The 13883-nt window shown below is 41.0% G+C and overlaps 1 protein-coding gene across 2 annotated transcripts in view; it reads left to right on the top strand.

Annotated features, from left to right (window-relative positions):
- plxnb3 (plexin B3) overlaps window positions 1–13883 on the top strand; it is a 128193-nt gene that overhangs the window by 98388 nt on the left and 15922 nt on the right. For both annotated transcript variants that reach the window (XM_079557820.1, XM_079557821.1), the window contains 12 exons: window positions 2387–2566; window positions 8545–8673; window positions 9871–9971; window positions 10041–10173; window positions 10324–10483; window positions 11330–11438; window positions 11599–11707; window positions 11930–12046; window positions 12134–12247; window positions 12761–12851; window positions 12938–13107; window positions 13188–13339. In XM_079557820.1, the coding sequence (XP_079413946.1) occupies window positions 2387–2566; window positions 8545–8673; window positions 9871–9971; window positions 10041–10173; window positions 10324–10483; window positions 11330–11438; window positions 11599–11707; window positions 11930–12046; window positions 12134–12247; window positions 12761–12851; window positions 12938–13107; window positions 13188–13339 (1565 nt within the window). The remainder of the gene's footprint in view (window positions 1–2386; window positions 2567–8544; window positions 8674–9870; window positions 9972–10040; window positions 10174–10323; window positions 10484–11329; window positions 11439–11598; window positions 11708–11929; window positions 12047–12133; window positions 12248–12760; window positions 12852–12937; window positions 13108–13187; window positions 13340–13883) is intronic.

Genomic DNA, 13883 nt, shown 5'->3' with positions numbered 1-13883 from the left:
TCAAAGTAAAGCGCCGCAGATTTGGGAGTTTGATGTTTGTGCGATAAATGTTATCTTTGTATTTGACCTTGATTGTAAAGAGAGAGATGAGAGAGAAGGAAAACACCCACACATACATCAATAAGCGGTAATACTGTGACTTCGGGATGACACAGATTATGTCCTGCTTTAGTCTTAGTTTAGAGTTTTTCCCATGGGGTGGTCCTGTGAAGGTGGTCAGGAAATAACCCTTGTATGTAATTTCATGCTCTGTGACTTTTACCCCCGCATGACCTCTCTGACCCCTCCTCAGTCTGGTTCAGGTGTCTGCACTGATTGTAGATCCATTTGTGTTTAATGAGCATATCTCTTATGATTTGGATTTTAGTTTCGCCCTGGTTCAGTCCTGGAGGCCTTTTAACTCTTGGCTTTCTCCTGTTCGAGGTTTAGTTCTTGCTTAGTCCTGGTTTAGTTAATGTTCAGTCTTAATTTGATCCTTGATTAGCCCTGGTTTGAGGCGAGACATGGGTGATTTTTCACGCAATGGGCAAATTTTGAAACTTTTCGCTCATTTTCTCCCTTAACCTCTTAACTCCCGCCTGAACCGAGAGGATCTTTTTCCTCACGTTATCAGATTTTTTTTCCATCATTTTTATGTTGGGTATTCAACTCATTTTTTCTTTTTTCTTTTTTTTTTCAAATTTTGTAAAAAAAAAAATTCCAATTTGAATCAAATGTTAGTCTTTTTTTGGTAATTTTTTGTCACATTTTTGTCATTTTTTTATCACATTTTTGTCATTTTTTTGTCAAATTTGTATCACATTTTTGTCACATTTTTGCATTTTTTTGTCATACTTTGTCACATTTTTGTCTTTTTTTCGTCCATTTTTTATCAATTTTTTTTTTTCATTTTTGCTCACATTTTTGTAATTTTTTTTGTCACATTTTGTCACGTTTTTGTCATTTATTCGTCAATTTTTTATCAAATTTTTGTCATTTTTTGGTCAAATTTGTATCACATTTTTGTCACAGTTTTGTATTTTTTTGTCATACTTTGTCACATTTTTGTCATTTATTCGTCAATTTTTTATCAATTTTTTGTCATTTTTTGTCACATTTTTGTCATTTTTTGTCACATTTTTGTCATTTTTTTGTCACGTTTTTGTCATTTTTTGTTACATTTTTGTCATTTTTTTGTCAAATTTGTATCACATTTTTGTCACATTTTTGTATTTTTTTGTCATACTTTGTCACATTTTTGTCATTTTTTTGTCATTTTTTGGTCACATTTTTGTCATTTTAATTGTCAATCTCAGTTTTGTTGCTTTTTCAAAGCTTTTTTCCAGAAGTTTTTGGACTGGGGTAAAGCCAAACTGGAGAAAATGTGCTCGGTTCAGGTGGGAGTTAAGGGGTTAATATTGTAGTTTTAATGCCAAAGTAAATAAAAGAACAAACCTCGCCCTTTACGATGACGTTTTATCGACACTCAGGTTGGAGTTTGTATTGAAATCACTAAAACATCGTGCTCTTGTGTTTCCCACGTGTATCCATTCTCAAATTCCGGCATGTTTGGTTTACAGCTGTGCCGCACTGAATCCTAATACGGCAACTTCCTTTGTAAAAGAGGCCGGCAAAATTATACTAAATTACAAACGACCACCAGTTTCCATCTCCATAGTAGCTCCTTCAGACACAACTTTCAAAGCTTGTACTTTTGAAGGTTTTGTTCAAAGGGAATTTTCAATATCTAGTTCTTTATTAATTGAGTAGACTACTATAAAACTGAAAAAGCTGGAACAAAATCTTAGCAATTATAAAGTTAACAAACACATTTAAACCTGGCTCTCTCTGTTATGTAGAATTTGTTGCAGAAAATATAGGCATTTTGAGCCATTTTTACGCCTAAGAAACCTTATGAAAACATAAAATGGCAGAATGACATTTTTATATCAGTGATCTATAGACAAAGTTTCAAATTGATATCCCTAAATACATTTTTTCCCCCCTTATTACCCTGCAGCTTCTCGCCTTAATGGTTTAGTTCTGGTCTTTGTTTAGTCCTGGCTGGTCCTGATTGTTAATCCGCTTGTATTGACCCAGTAAATCTGTATTGATTCTCTCACAGGGCCCTCGACGCTGAATTGATTGTGGAAATTCTCAGAGAAAATGAAGCTGGTTCAGTCTGTTTAATGAAGTGTTTAGTGGAAAATATTGTGAATCTTTTGAGTTATTAACGCCTGCAGACAAGCCGGCTCCGATCATGGAAAGTAATTGAGAAGGAACATTTCAATTTGCATTTTCAGCATATCTTCTCTTTTATTCTTATTGACTTGCATGACACAATCATTTTTCCCTTTTCCAGCCCTCCTTCCTCGTGCCCTAACCTTTGTTATCATATTTCTGTCAGGCCTCTCTGGTGGATTACCCGTGTGGAGGGGAGCACACGCCGAACCCCATTGCCAGCTCAGTGCCGTTACAAGCCACCCCCACTTACACCTGTACCACTCACCTGTCTGCTGTCGCCACGGCAACGGAGGCGGAGCTCACCATCGCCTTCCTGGGCGACCGAGAAGGGACGCTGCACAAGGTGAGCGCCGTCCATAACCGCAGGCTGAATTCTGTCCCCCGTAGGCCTCCGTACATTTTCTGGCGGAAAAAAAGCAAGGGGGAAAAGAACTACTGTTTTACCTCCCACTACAGCACTAGTTTGACAAAAGCGGAATTATGGATAGGATTTCTACCAAATAAAGATACAGAGACATGGAGAGGATCGGTTCAATAAATACACAAATAATGGAGAATGGTATAAAGCCAGCGTTTGCTTCATGCTACATGCTACATGCTAACAGCTAGCTTCAAGTGCCGGTTTTTCCACTTCTACTGGACAATCTGCTTAATTTTCCATCTGCTTGATTTTCTAACACAAGAATGAGAGAAAATATTTGCAAGGACCCGATTTTTAATCAACTTAAAGGGACTATAGGGAGTTTAAAAATGTTAAAATTAAGTATTTTCCTCCCCCTACATGTTCCAGCCATGTCCTAATGTGTAGAATGAGCTCAGACCTGTTCACCACAACTGCCTCTAAAATCCTGTACGGTAACTCAAAAATGTGTCACTTTTTCACACCCGAATTGCCGTCATGCACGAGCTTAATATAGAAGGTGCAGTTACACATATGGCCTGAGGTGGCAGTAGTGAGTATAAAATGGCGAACTTGCATCCAGCCCCTTTAAGCTAGGTGGGGGAACCTTACGATTTGATTCACGATACATGGCTCATGGTAACGATAACCTATAATATATATTAACATTAAACTTATATTAATATGTATCATGTAGATATATATTCATGACATCATCAAAAGTATCGACATCGGCCTAAAAAATCGGTATTGCCGCAAAAAATGACCAAAAAATGTACATATTGTCACGTCTGTATCTATCTCACAGTTTGATTCTGAAAATATGTTTGTTTAGGTGGTACGTGAAAAATCTCATTCTGTCAAATCTCATTCTGTCTCTCATTGTCTCATTAATGGTTTTATCGTTTTATCACACTATACAACAATATTGTTTTTCCATTTCGTATGACAAGGCAATGATGCTGGTGGGGTTTTAATTAATTGGGTTAAGAAGCACATTTTTAGAAGATACTAAGTATTTTCTGCCAAATGACAGCTTGGCCAATAGTCATCCCCCACTGAGATGGCCCATCTCAGTGGGCCATCTAGATTTACAAACCATTATGTAAATCTATATTGTATATTATCAGTCATTACTTTTCCTGATGCATTTCTGTAAATGTAGCCTTTGACACAAAGTGACAGTAAGCAGAATGCTACAGTTATGTTTTGACAGCAGCACAGTTCAACATTAGCCTGAGGGCGGAGGACACAAACACATCATCCTCAAATTGGGACAGATTCTCTTTCATTTATCAGCGTTAGTCCTGGTTCAAACTCGATTTAGCTCTGGTTTAATCCTAGTTCGGTCCAGATAACGATCCACAGATTGGGTTAGACGCCTATCACTCTCAAAGCCAGCTCCTGTTTTTTCCGTTGCATCAAATATTAACACCGTCGCAGCGATAACCAGAAATACACTTGGGGACAGTAACCAATCAGGAGCCGGCGTTCCCTGGGGCCTTTTCAAAGGGGAGAGGAGGCAGTGTGTGGGGGGGTGCTGGTGTGACACATGTGGGGGTCCAAAAGCGTGGGCCCCGGGGCCAAATACATGAGAACAGAGAGAGTTTAGAGCGACGCTGTAGGCTCTACACCAGCTGCTGTTCTGTGTGGTATAAACAACATAATTCATCAGGTCCTGTTTAGTCCTGGTTTAGCACCGGTTTAGCCTATGTTTGGCTGTGGTTTTGTACTAGTTTAGGAATGGTTTGTCTTTTTTCTTTTTCTAAGGATCGAGGTTAGTAATTATAGCAACTATTCTTCCAAAAAAACACACAAACATTCCCAAGTCCAATATGTAAACATTAAACGGTTAAGCTAACATTAAGCTGCGTTCGTCACAAGTCATGTTTTTGCACGTGCAAAGTCACCCTTTTTCTTTTTGTCCTGACCATTTTGAACAATATCTACACACCATTTTGGTAAATAAAGAAAAGTATGAGGACAATATAATACTTTTGTCCTTATACAGCAAAATGAAAGAAGTTGATGTCTTGTCATGTTGTTGAAACACTAATTTTCTTGGGTAAACTCCTGCAAAGTCACAAAGTGTCTTTGTTAAATTCTATACAACACAAAAACTATTTCAACAATAAACATGGCATCAACAAGTACTTTCTAATGTGATAGGCATATTTCATATCAACTATATTACTACTATATTACTAATATAGTAGAAGTATCAGTAGAAGTATTATACATGGAGGCAGGTGATTCCACTCTGATACAGCTTTATATAACACTGACTTTTATTTATTTATTTAAAGCATTAGTGTTTGGTAAAGGTAGTGATTACAGTTAAGAGTCCGTTCACAGTGTGCATATAAGAGCATTGACATTTGAGAGAAGACATCAGAACTATTAAGCCAGTTATAGAGGTCTAATCTACAAAGTTAGCACCTTTTACACTACCAAGCCCCGTAAATGCAGGGTATTTTAGTCTTTGCTACGGCATCATTACCTAAATAAATGCTAATTGGGATTATCCTTGCGGCCATAAATCACTGCTCCGCATCTCGTGTCTCTCTTGCTGCTCGCTCTGATCTTTGGCTTTATCTCTTGTGAAATCATGTGATATCTCCTTACTGCAGTCTCCAACATACAGCCCTCTGTGCCTCAGTGATGACTGACAGTTCATAATGATCTGAGACTGATTGAACTCAGTACGGTCTATTCGCTGGAGTGAGAGAGAGTGACACCGGCAATTAACCCAGTCCATTCAGGGGTTAAGGCCAGTTTATTTATGAGAAACATTGACCAAAGCAGAAACCACACTCTTCAAAACTATATTCTTTATATACTCAAATTATGCGACTATCAGTGACTGTGGCAGAGGTGGTAGAGCACGTCGGCTCATGACCATTCAGATTCCAGCCCCTGTCCTTGTGTCCTTGGGCAAGACCCTTCACCCACTGTCTATGTGAATGTGGAGTGTGAGTGAGGGTAGCGATGCCGATTGGCATCCTCGCTTCCGTCAGTCTACCCCAGGGCAGTTGTGGCTACAATAGCCGCTTACCACCACCGAGTAAGGAGTAAATGAATAATGACTACAGTGTGGCGCCTTGAGCAGCTTGTCAACACAGACTTAAGTAAAGCTCAATGCAAGTGTAAGCCATTATTATCTTAGTTGTAGGCGTGGTACTCCTGGTACTACTACTAATGCTGCTACTACTATTACTACTACAATGACTACTACTACTTCTATGCCTCTGCTGTTTCTGCTATCACCTGTAATACCACTCCAATACCACTACTACTACTTTATTCCTTCAACTGCAGTTGCAAATAGCTGCCAATACTACTGCAATAACTAAGGCTGAGATGATACATTTTTGCCACGCTCCGATTCATGTCACAATACTCAGGGGCTGATCCGATACGTATTGCGATAATAAGTAATTATGATATGTTATATGTTTACCTTAAAATGTGTAAAACGTCATGGGCCCGATCTTGTGCATCAAAACGGAGATGATAGCGTGACATTTTGCGCTCAGTCGGGGCGCACTTTATGATCTTGCCACTCCAGACTTAGCGCATTTAAGTGGGTTGAGACACACACATTTTCCTCCAACCAGATCGACTCCGTGTCCAGGAGAGTGGTTGTGTGGGAGTGTGGGGTGAACATGTGCTTTTGTTTTGCTTCGCGTTCACGCCGAGCGCGGCCGATCCGCGCCACAGCGGACGCTGTAGCTCTTTTTCTCTCGAGACGTGAACATGGTTTAGCTCACGATGGGGTAAATAAAGTTTTTAGTTTGACCTGTGAGAGCCTAAGGCTTAAGAAAGAACGCAAGACAGCGCAATGTAAACGAGGAAGTGAATTTCAGCCATGTTTCCATCAGTGCAGTCACCTCCTCTTGTGACGCCCCCTCGCAGGTGGCGGAGGCGGATGGCACATATAGCGCCGCCACTCGGAAAATAATTCGCCAAGAGCCTGCGCCGACCCGTGCGCCGCCACAAGATCTGGCCCCATGTGTCCAAAGTTTGTAAAGCAAATACCATTTGACATTCATTGAAAAAGTGCATTACCTATAACAAAGTGGTGTTACTGGAAAACAAAGGAGTGCAGGATAAAAATGCCTCCAAACACAGGTATTGCGATACCTGATAAAGTTGGTATTGCAGCAAAAAGTATTGCGATCCGATCCAATACGATATTTGTCCCAACCCTAACAATTACAACTACAAATACAATACTGTCACTACTGCTTCTATTGCTAGTTTACAACTTGTACTATAAATATGACTCCTTCTACCATCCTTTCAACTGCATCTATTACTACTATTACTACTACCACCATTACTTCTACTGCTACCACCACTACTACTACAACTTTTCATCAACGTAGTACTTGTTTAGCCCTAGTCCTTTCCTCGCAACACGCAGCCCCAGTGTTACCAGTGCGCCAGAGGTGTTGTTCTCAGTTGTTTTCACAAAATGCACCTCTAGAGAAAAGCCTACAGCGACAGAAAGCTTCTAACTAAATTATTTGAGCTTAGCCAGCAACAATATCAAATGTTCAATCATGTTTTTTGTCGGGTTTTGTTGCAATTATCGCTCGCAGCAAGTATCTGGACAGCATGCAAGCAGTCATTAAAGTTGCATGAGCTCTAACCATCAAAGTGTGGCTCCATGTTTGTTGATCCCAAGAGGTCCTGTATCTTCAGGCCTTGGACTGTGGTCTTGGGTCTTCAGATGGTCTGGGACTCGGTCTGGAGGGATTCCGTAGGAGGGGGAATCCGTTGGGTTTACGTTGGGTTTGGTGGAGGGTTTTTCCGATTGCTCTTTCGATGGATTCCGGGTCGGTGGAGACATAGGGAGCAGGTGGGTATTTCGGGGCGTCGCTGAAGGCTGGTTTTTAATGAGGGAGAAAAAGCCGGGGCAGTGGTCTTTCGTCTGGTCAATAAACCAAGGACGGCGTGGGGGAAAGAGGTTCAATACTAAACAATGGAGGAGAATACAAAAACCTGAACAAAAGAGGATGGAATGGAGAGCTCCGTCCAACAAACCATCACAGTAAAAAGGCATCCAAACACTGTCAACTGTCAGGACCAAACCAAGGGCATCCGACATGAGAAAAGAAAGACAGCAGCAGAGGGGATTTTTTTTTATTATTGTCAGTAGTTCATACGTGTGACAGCAGTTTCCAGGAACCGTGGGCATTTATTTTAGTTGATTGGAGTCATGCCGGTCGGTTCCTTCCTCTGAGCAACACTTCTCTTTGATTTTTTTTTTTATTATCATTATTCTTTGGTCTCTCTTTGGTCTTCCTTTGATTTAAAGGGACAGAGCATGTGTCAGTCCTGGTTTAGACCTGAGGCAAGCTCACGCAGACCTCTCAAAGGAACTTTATGAATGGGCCAGAACAAGTAGAGCTAAAAGGGTGTGCTTCAGAGGGAATATGAAATGTTGAAAAATACTGTATGTATCCGTGGTTGTCCCGGTTTAGTCTCACTTTGCCCTGGCTTACAATGGATTGAACGTTCATGGACCACTATGTATGATTTACCCGAGCTCTTTGCAGGTGTCATCAAATCCAGTCTTTGTTATTTTGTAACTGCGTTTGTGAACACACAGCAGTTTTTTTTCCTGCAGCTCCTTGAATCCTGTGTGAAGTGGAGGTAGAGCTTCCTCTGGTGGCAGTTGACGGATCTACAGGGCACATATTTATAGCCTTTAATGAATCACAAAGTGGGAAAGAAATAACATAATAACGTGACATATGGATAATCATTACTCAATTCTTTTTTTATTCACATTCTGAATTGGCAATATAATATGTTTCATTATTAGTAGAAATGGATACACACAATTTCATCCATGAATCCCTATTTTTTTCGTAATGTATTTCCATCATCTCCTGTTTGTTTCTCTGCTGTAGGTGCTGGTTCATGAAGACACCTCGGGTCACCTTTACAGCTCCGTCCCAGTGCACAGGAACAGTCCGGTCAGCGCCGATCTGCTTTTGGACCAAAACCAGGAGCATGTTTATGTCCTCACACACAACAGGGTGAGTACAGAAGAGATATGGACCGGGGCAGAGCCTGAGGAGCAGACAGGAGAAAGAAACAAAGGACGATTTAGGAAGATTTAGAAGTAGTTGAACAACATGACATGAGCAGGAGAAGTGGCCTAGTAGATGAAGTAGTAAAAACAGAGCGCAGATACCACATTAATACAAGCAAGGTGCTGCAAATGTCTTACACAAGGTCACAACAACAGTATGTGGTCAGAACAAGATTTGATCCACGGACCCTTGAAATTGTTGGATGAATGCTGCAAGCACTGAGCCACTGTCGCCCCAAGCCTACGATACTTGGTAATCCCACACGGTCTCCTTTGCTGGCTGGTACTAACCAGGCTATGGCAGAAGTAGTAATTGGTGTTGCAGTCAGGATGTCCAGATGAACCGGTTATAAAAGCTCACGATAGGTTTTTTGTTAGAAGGGTAGGACCCACGATAAACCGCTGTGCCACTCACTGGTAAAGGCTGAATAAATAAATAGCATCCAAAGCACATTGGGTCAGCAGCGAATCAAATAATGTGCAGAGAAAAAGCTTTTCCATTTTCACATGATTACTGCGTAACGTTGCCGAAGGAAGAGTCCCAAAAGAACCATGTGCAACTCTTCCTTTTTTTAAATCACGGTAAAAAAAATAAAGCAAAACGAAACTTTGCAAGCACATGGAAATCAGCTGAGCGTTCATTTGTTTCGGTCACTCATTTGTATTTATAGTGAGTTCATGAGACAACAGCTCAGAGGCAATATGTGATTATAGAATATCTTTTGAAAGTATTCACACTTGCAGTATTTGCTCCCGTTTAGATGTGGCTAATTACAGTATATTCTATTGCCAGTCTCATTTCTTCTATCTTTTTCTTTTTTTCTTCTTCTTTTTTTTAACGTTAACGAAAACATGTCTTGTTTTTCTTCCTTAATTTGGATAATTGTGAATGATCCTAAAATCAAAATATTATCATTATTATGACATCAGAAGGATTGGGACTCAAAAATGTAGAATCGTGACATCCCTAGTTGTAGCAATTGTTGTGCTTGTCAGAGTGGCTTAGAAACTACTGTATATACTTTACAGGTCAGCCTCTATTATGTGGCTCTTGTGCTTCTCCAATATCCTAGATCCCCACTAACATGTAAGATAAACTAGATATTTAATGACTAACTGTACCGCATTTGTTTCTTTGCAGCTGTCCAAAGTGTCCGTGTCCTCCTGTGAGCAGCAGACGGACTGTGGCTCCTGTTTGTCCATGAGTGACCCCTACTGTGGGTGGTGTGTCCTGCAGGGAAGGTATGTACCCGCTGCAGTCATTCACAGGGCCGCTTCTATCTTTGCCCCACTAAGTGTTTGTTTCTGCAGATGCACCCGGAAACATGAGTGTGAGCGCCACTTACTGCCCAACCACTGGCTCTGGAGCTTCAGCAACACTGACCAATGTGTGACAGTGGAGAGGCTGCAACCGGCCAATCAGAGCCGAGATACGCAGACGCAGGTAAATACGGGAGGCAATCAGAGCGGAGCAAGACTAAACTAGAGCTAAACTAAGCATTGGTTATGACCAGAAATGTTACAAGAGCACACTAGGAACAGGCCTAAACCAGCTGGAAGCGGAACTTAACTAGTCTTTTTTATATTATTTCAGGTGACCCTCTCCGTGCTACAGCTGCCCTCCCTGTCCTCCTCTGAGTCTCTGACCTGTGAGTTCGAACAGCTGCTTCCAAGCCCCGCCCAAGTCACAGGGAGCACCATCACCTGTCAATCACCCGAGCCCCACCTTCTGCCAGCCACACCCCCAGGAACAGGTGAGCGAACCCCAAAACACCCTAAAGCAGGTATCCAACCAGTAGCTCAGGAGCTACCGCTAGCTCGCCAGCCCTAACCAAGTAGCTTACCTACACTTGACCAGTCACATTTATGCACTTTCTTTTCATTCTTCCCCCCTAAGCGTTTGTAGTTTGGCAAATATCGAACCATTCACATGAAGACAGTGTTGAATGACTTTGGGCCACATTCATAAAACAGTAACTGCAGTTATATTAATCTGCAAAAAAATGAAAAAGGTACACTAAAAGGTTTGCTAGCTTAGCCGCAGCTAATTAGCTTAAATTAACATTATTATCACGGCCGTTTAGCAAAACAATAACATTGAACATTAGGCCTGTTGGTACACAACACGTTAACAAAGCAAAATTTACAGGCAAATGCTCCCAAAAGCTCTGGGGAAGACATTTTTTGCACCTTAAGCAGACCAACAGCAACTCCTGCTTGTGTTCATGACTTGGCGGCCTTTTTGTTCTTAATATGTTGAACACACTCAACGTATTTAGGTAAATAAAGTCGTGAAAATTCAAGTCCTTTTCTTTGATAGTGAATGTGCTTGGTTAAGATGGGGATTAAGAGGTTAAAACAAGAGATAACAGACTTAGGTTATTAGTATTTATTTACATTGATAAATAAATAAATTATTACAATTTTCAATGTTAACTTAGTATGTTGTCCTTGTGACTTCTCCATTAATTCGAAATATATGGAGATGTGATACAAGAAATGTATTCAAGTGTTGGTGAATAATGTTAAATTCCACTATAGCTGGGGGAGAAACACACATTTGATGACATAATAAAAGCTCCTCCCCTGTCTCCCCTCAGATCACATGATCCTGCCCGTGGCGGTGAAGTTTGGTCACGTGACCATCACCACAGGAACCATGACCTTTTACGACTGTGGAGCCGTGAGCCGCCTCAACCAGACCTCACAGTAAGAATCAGAATCGTAGATTAGTGTTCATTCTCTCGGCAGCCAAAGTATTAAGCATATCTCATAATTCCCTTTCTCTTGTCTGTATTTATTTTTATTGTAAATACCTCATTACCATACCGTACATTTTGATGGTAAATGTGTTTTGAACCGCCTGTAGGTGCCTGTCGTGTGTCTCCAGCGTGTGGGGCTGTAACTGGTGCCCTCTGGACCAGCTCTGCTCTCACAGCTCCAACTGCCCCCATCACCACACGATTCTCAACCACAAAGTGAGTGTATAATAATTATACTATATTCACTCACTGTGGGGTGTGTCGATAGTTCTCAAAGCTTTTTAACCTACTGATGTTTGCCATATCAAGATTCAAGATTACATCAAATAAAATAAACGTTTCCTTATCTGTCGTATTTGCTAATTAAATGAATTAAATATTGATTGTCTTTATCTTTGCAAAACCTGTTTTCTTCTCTAATCTCGTGATATTTGTCAGGACTCAGACGGGCCCTCCTCCTGTCCCCTGGTCTACGCTCTTGAGAGTCAAGCTTTAGTCCCGATGGGCCTCAGCACCACCGTGGTCCTGCTGGGGAAGAACCTGGACATTTATACGGTAAATCCTGCTCCATCTAACCTTCTCGCAACATCCCCATCCGGTTTGTGTTCCTTGCTGAGCGTTTGCCTCTGCGTTGCCCTGCAGGATAAAGCCGATTACATGTGTGTGGTGGAGATTGAAGGAGTCCAGTTCAATCTCTCCGCTTCAGTTCAGAAAACAGACGACCACACCCACACCTTCACCTGCAGCCCCCACCAGGTAAACAAGCGGCACATGATATCATGGCAGCACGCGCTATGTCAGTGCTTCTCAAACCCGTTACACACCAAATAATACGATATTTGACATTCCAAGTAGGTAGGGAAGTGCAGGTGAACACTTTTTGCAACACTTTGTAAAGGAACATTATTTATAACAATGTAGTTTAATAGTATTTTATAGTATTATGCAGAATTATATTTAAATAATCTTTTGGCAATTAAAAATAAACTTTTTCATATGATAAATTTTTTTTTTTTTTAAATCTCTCCCGAGGACAGTGAAATACCTGTAATATTTAGTTACCCCAAACAGTGCAACTGCAGAATTCGTATTATTGTTGTGTCTCTCGCAAGACACTTCACACATTGCTTTCAGGAAGAATAGTAAAAGTAAAAATCTTTCAAATCACAATATCCCAATTAAAACAAGAAAGTGTCAAAAAGACTGTTCTACAATATTTGTTAGGTAGTACATTTGTTTGTAAAATATGTAATTCCTGTCGATATTTAGTTCCAGTTCGAAGTGTCTGAACTCCAGTATTCAGCTGCTGTTTATCTGAGGCGAGGGCAGAGGCGGATTGATGCATCACCAGGACTCACATGTAAGAACATTCTTGATGAATAATGATTTTTTTTTTAAATATCCCAAAAGTTGCTTCAAACCTTCCTTTGTATTTATCCTCTTCAGTGCAGCTATACGACTGCTCGGCTGGCCAATCAGATTGCTCCCAGTGCAGAGCTGTCCCTGCAGAGTACGGCTGTGTTTGGTGTCCTGGAAGCCCCGCCCCTCACTGCGCCTTCAACCAATCATGTGCCAGCGCTGCAACCGACACCTGCCCCCCTCCGCAAATATCTCAGGTACAACTTTTTAGCCCAAACCTTTCTGTCGCGTGTTAATGAAGAGTTGTGAATCTCAAGCCGTTTTCTCCCTGATGTAGATCGTGCCTCTGTCCGGGCCACTAGAGGGCGGTGTGCTGCTCACCATCACGGGCTCCAACCTGGGGATGAAGTTCGAGGATGTGGAGGGAGGAGTTTCTGTGGTGGGAGTGGACTGTGTGGCCAAAGCAGAAGGATACCACATATCCACCAGGTAAACTAGGACGAAAGCAGGAATAAACCAGAAAGTAATCAAGTGTTGTAGAACTTAATGTATTATTTGATCGCATATTTTCTTTGTTTTTTGATTGCACGGACTCCACTCCCTCCACTTCGAGATTAATAAAAACGTACTTATCTTACGAATACCAGGCCCATGAAGTTTCAAAAGTGATCGGGACGTCACATCCAGGGAGGCAAATCGGGAAATATCCGGGGGGCCCAGAAGATGTGGATGCTTTGTAACCCCTTTTTGACCTCTCTTAAATATTAGACAAATTTCGCTTTGCGCCATCAGCAAATAACTCAAAACTCAATGGCATAATCACACACACCCTTTAATCATTTACTATAACTCTGACTTTTTGCTTACGTTTTAATGCAATACAAGACTTTTCCCCCCCCCTTTTCACCGGCTTTTTAAGTATGAGACAGAAAAAGACACAAAAAAACAGATGAATGAATATGTTTGTAATTTGTATTATTTTATTGTTATAATCTTAACAAAAGACATTCACCCTTCCCATATTTTACATTGA

This window comes from Gobius niger (genome assembly GCF_951799975.1).
Source record: "Gobius niger genome assembly, chromosome: 6".
Lineage (NCBI taxonomy): Eukaryota > Metazoa > Chordata > Actinopteri > Gobiiformes > Gobiidae > Gobius > Gobius niger.
This window is presented reverse-complemented; position numbering and strand designations above follow the sequence as displayed.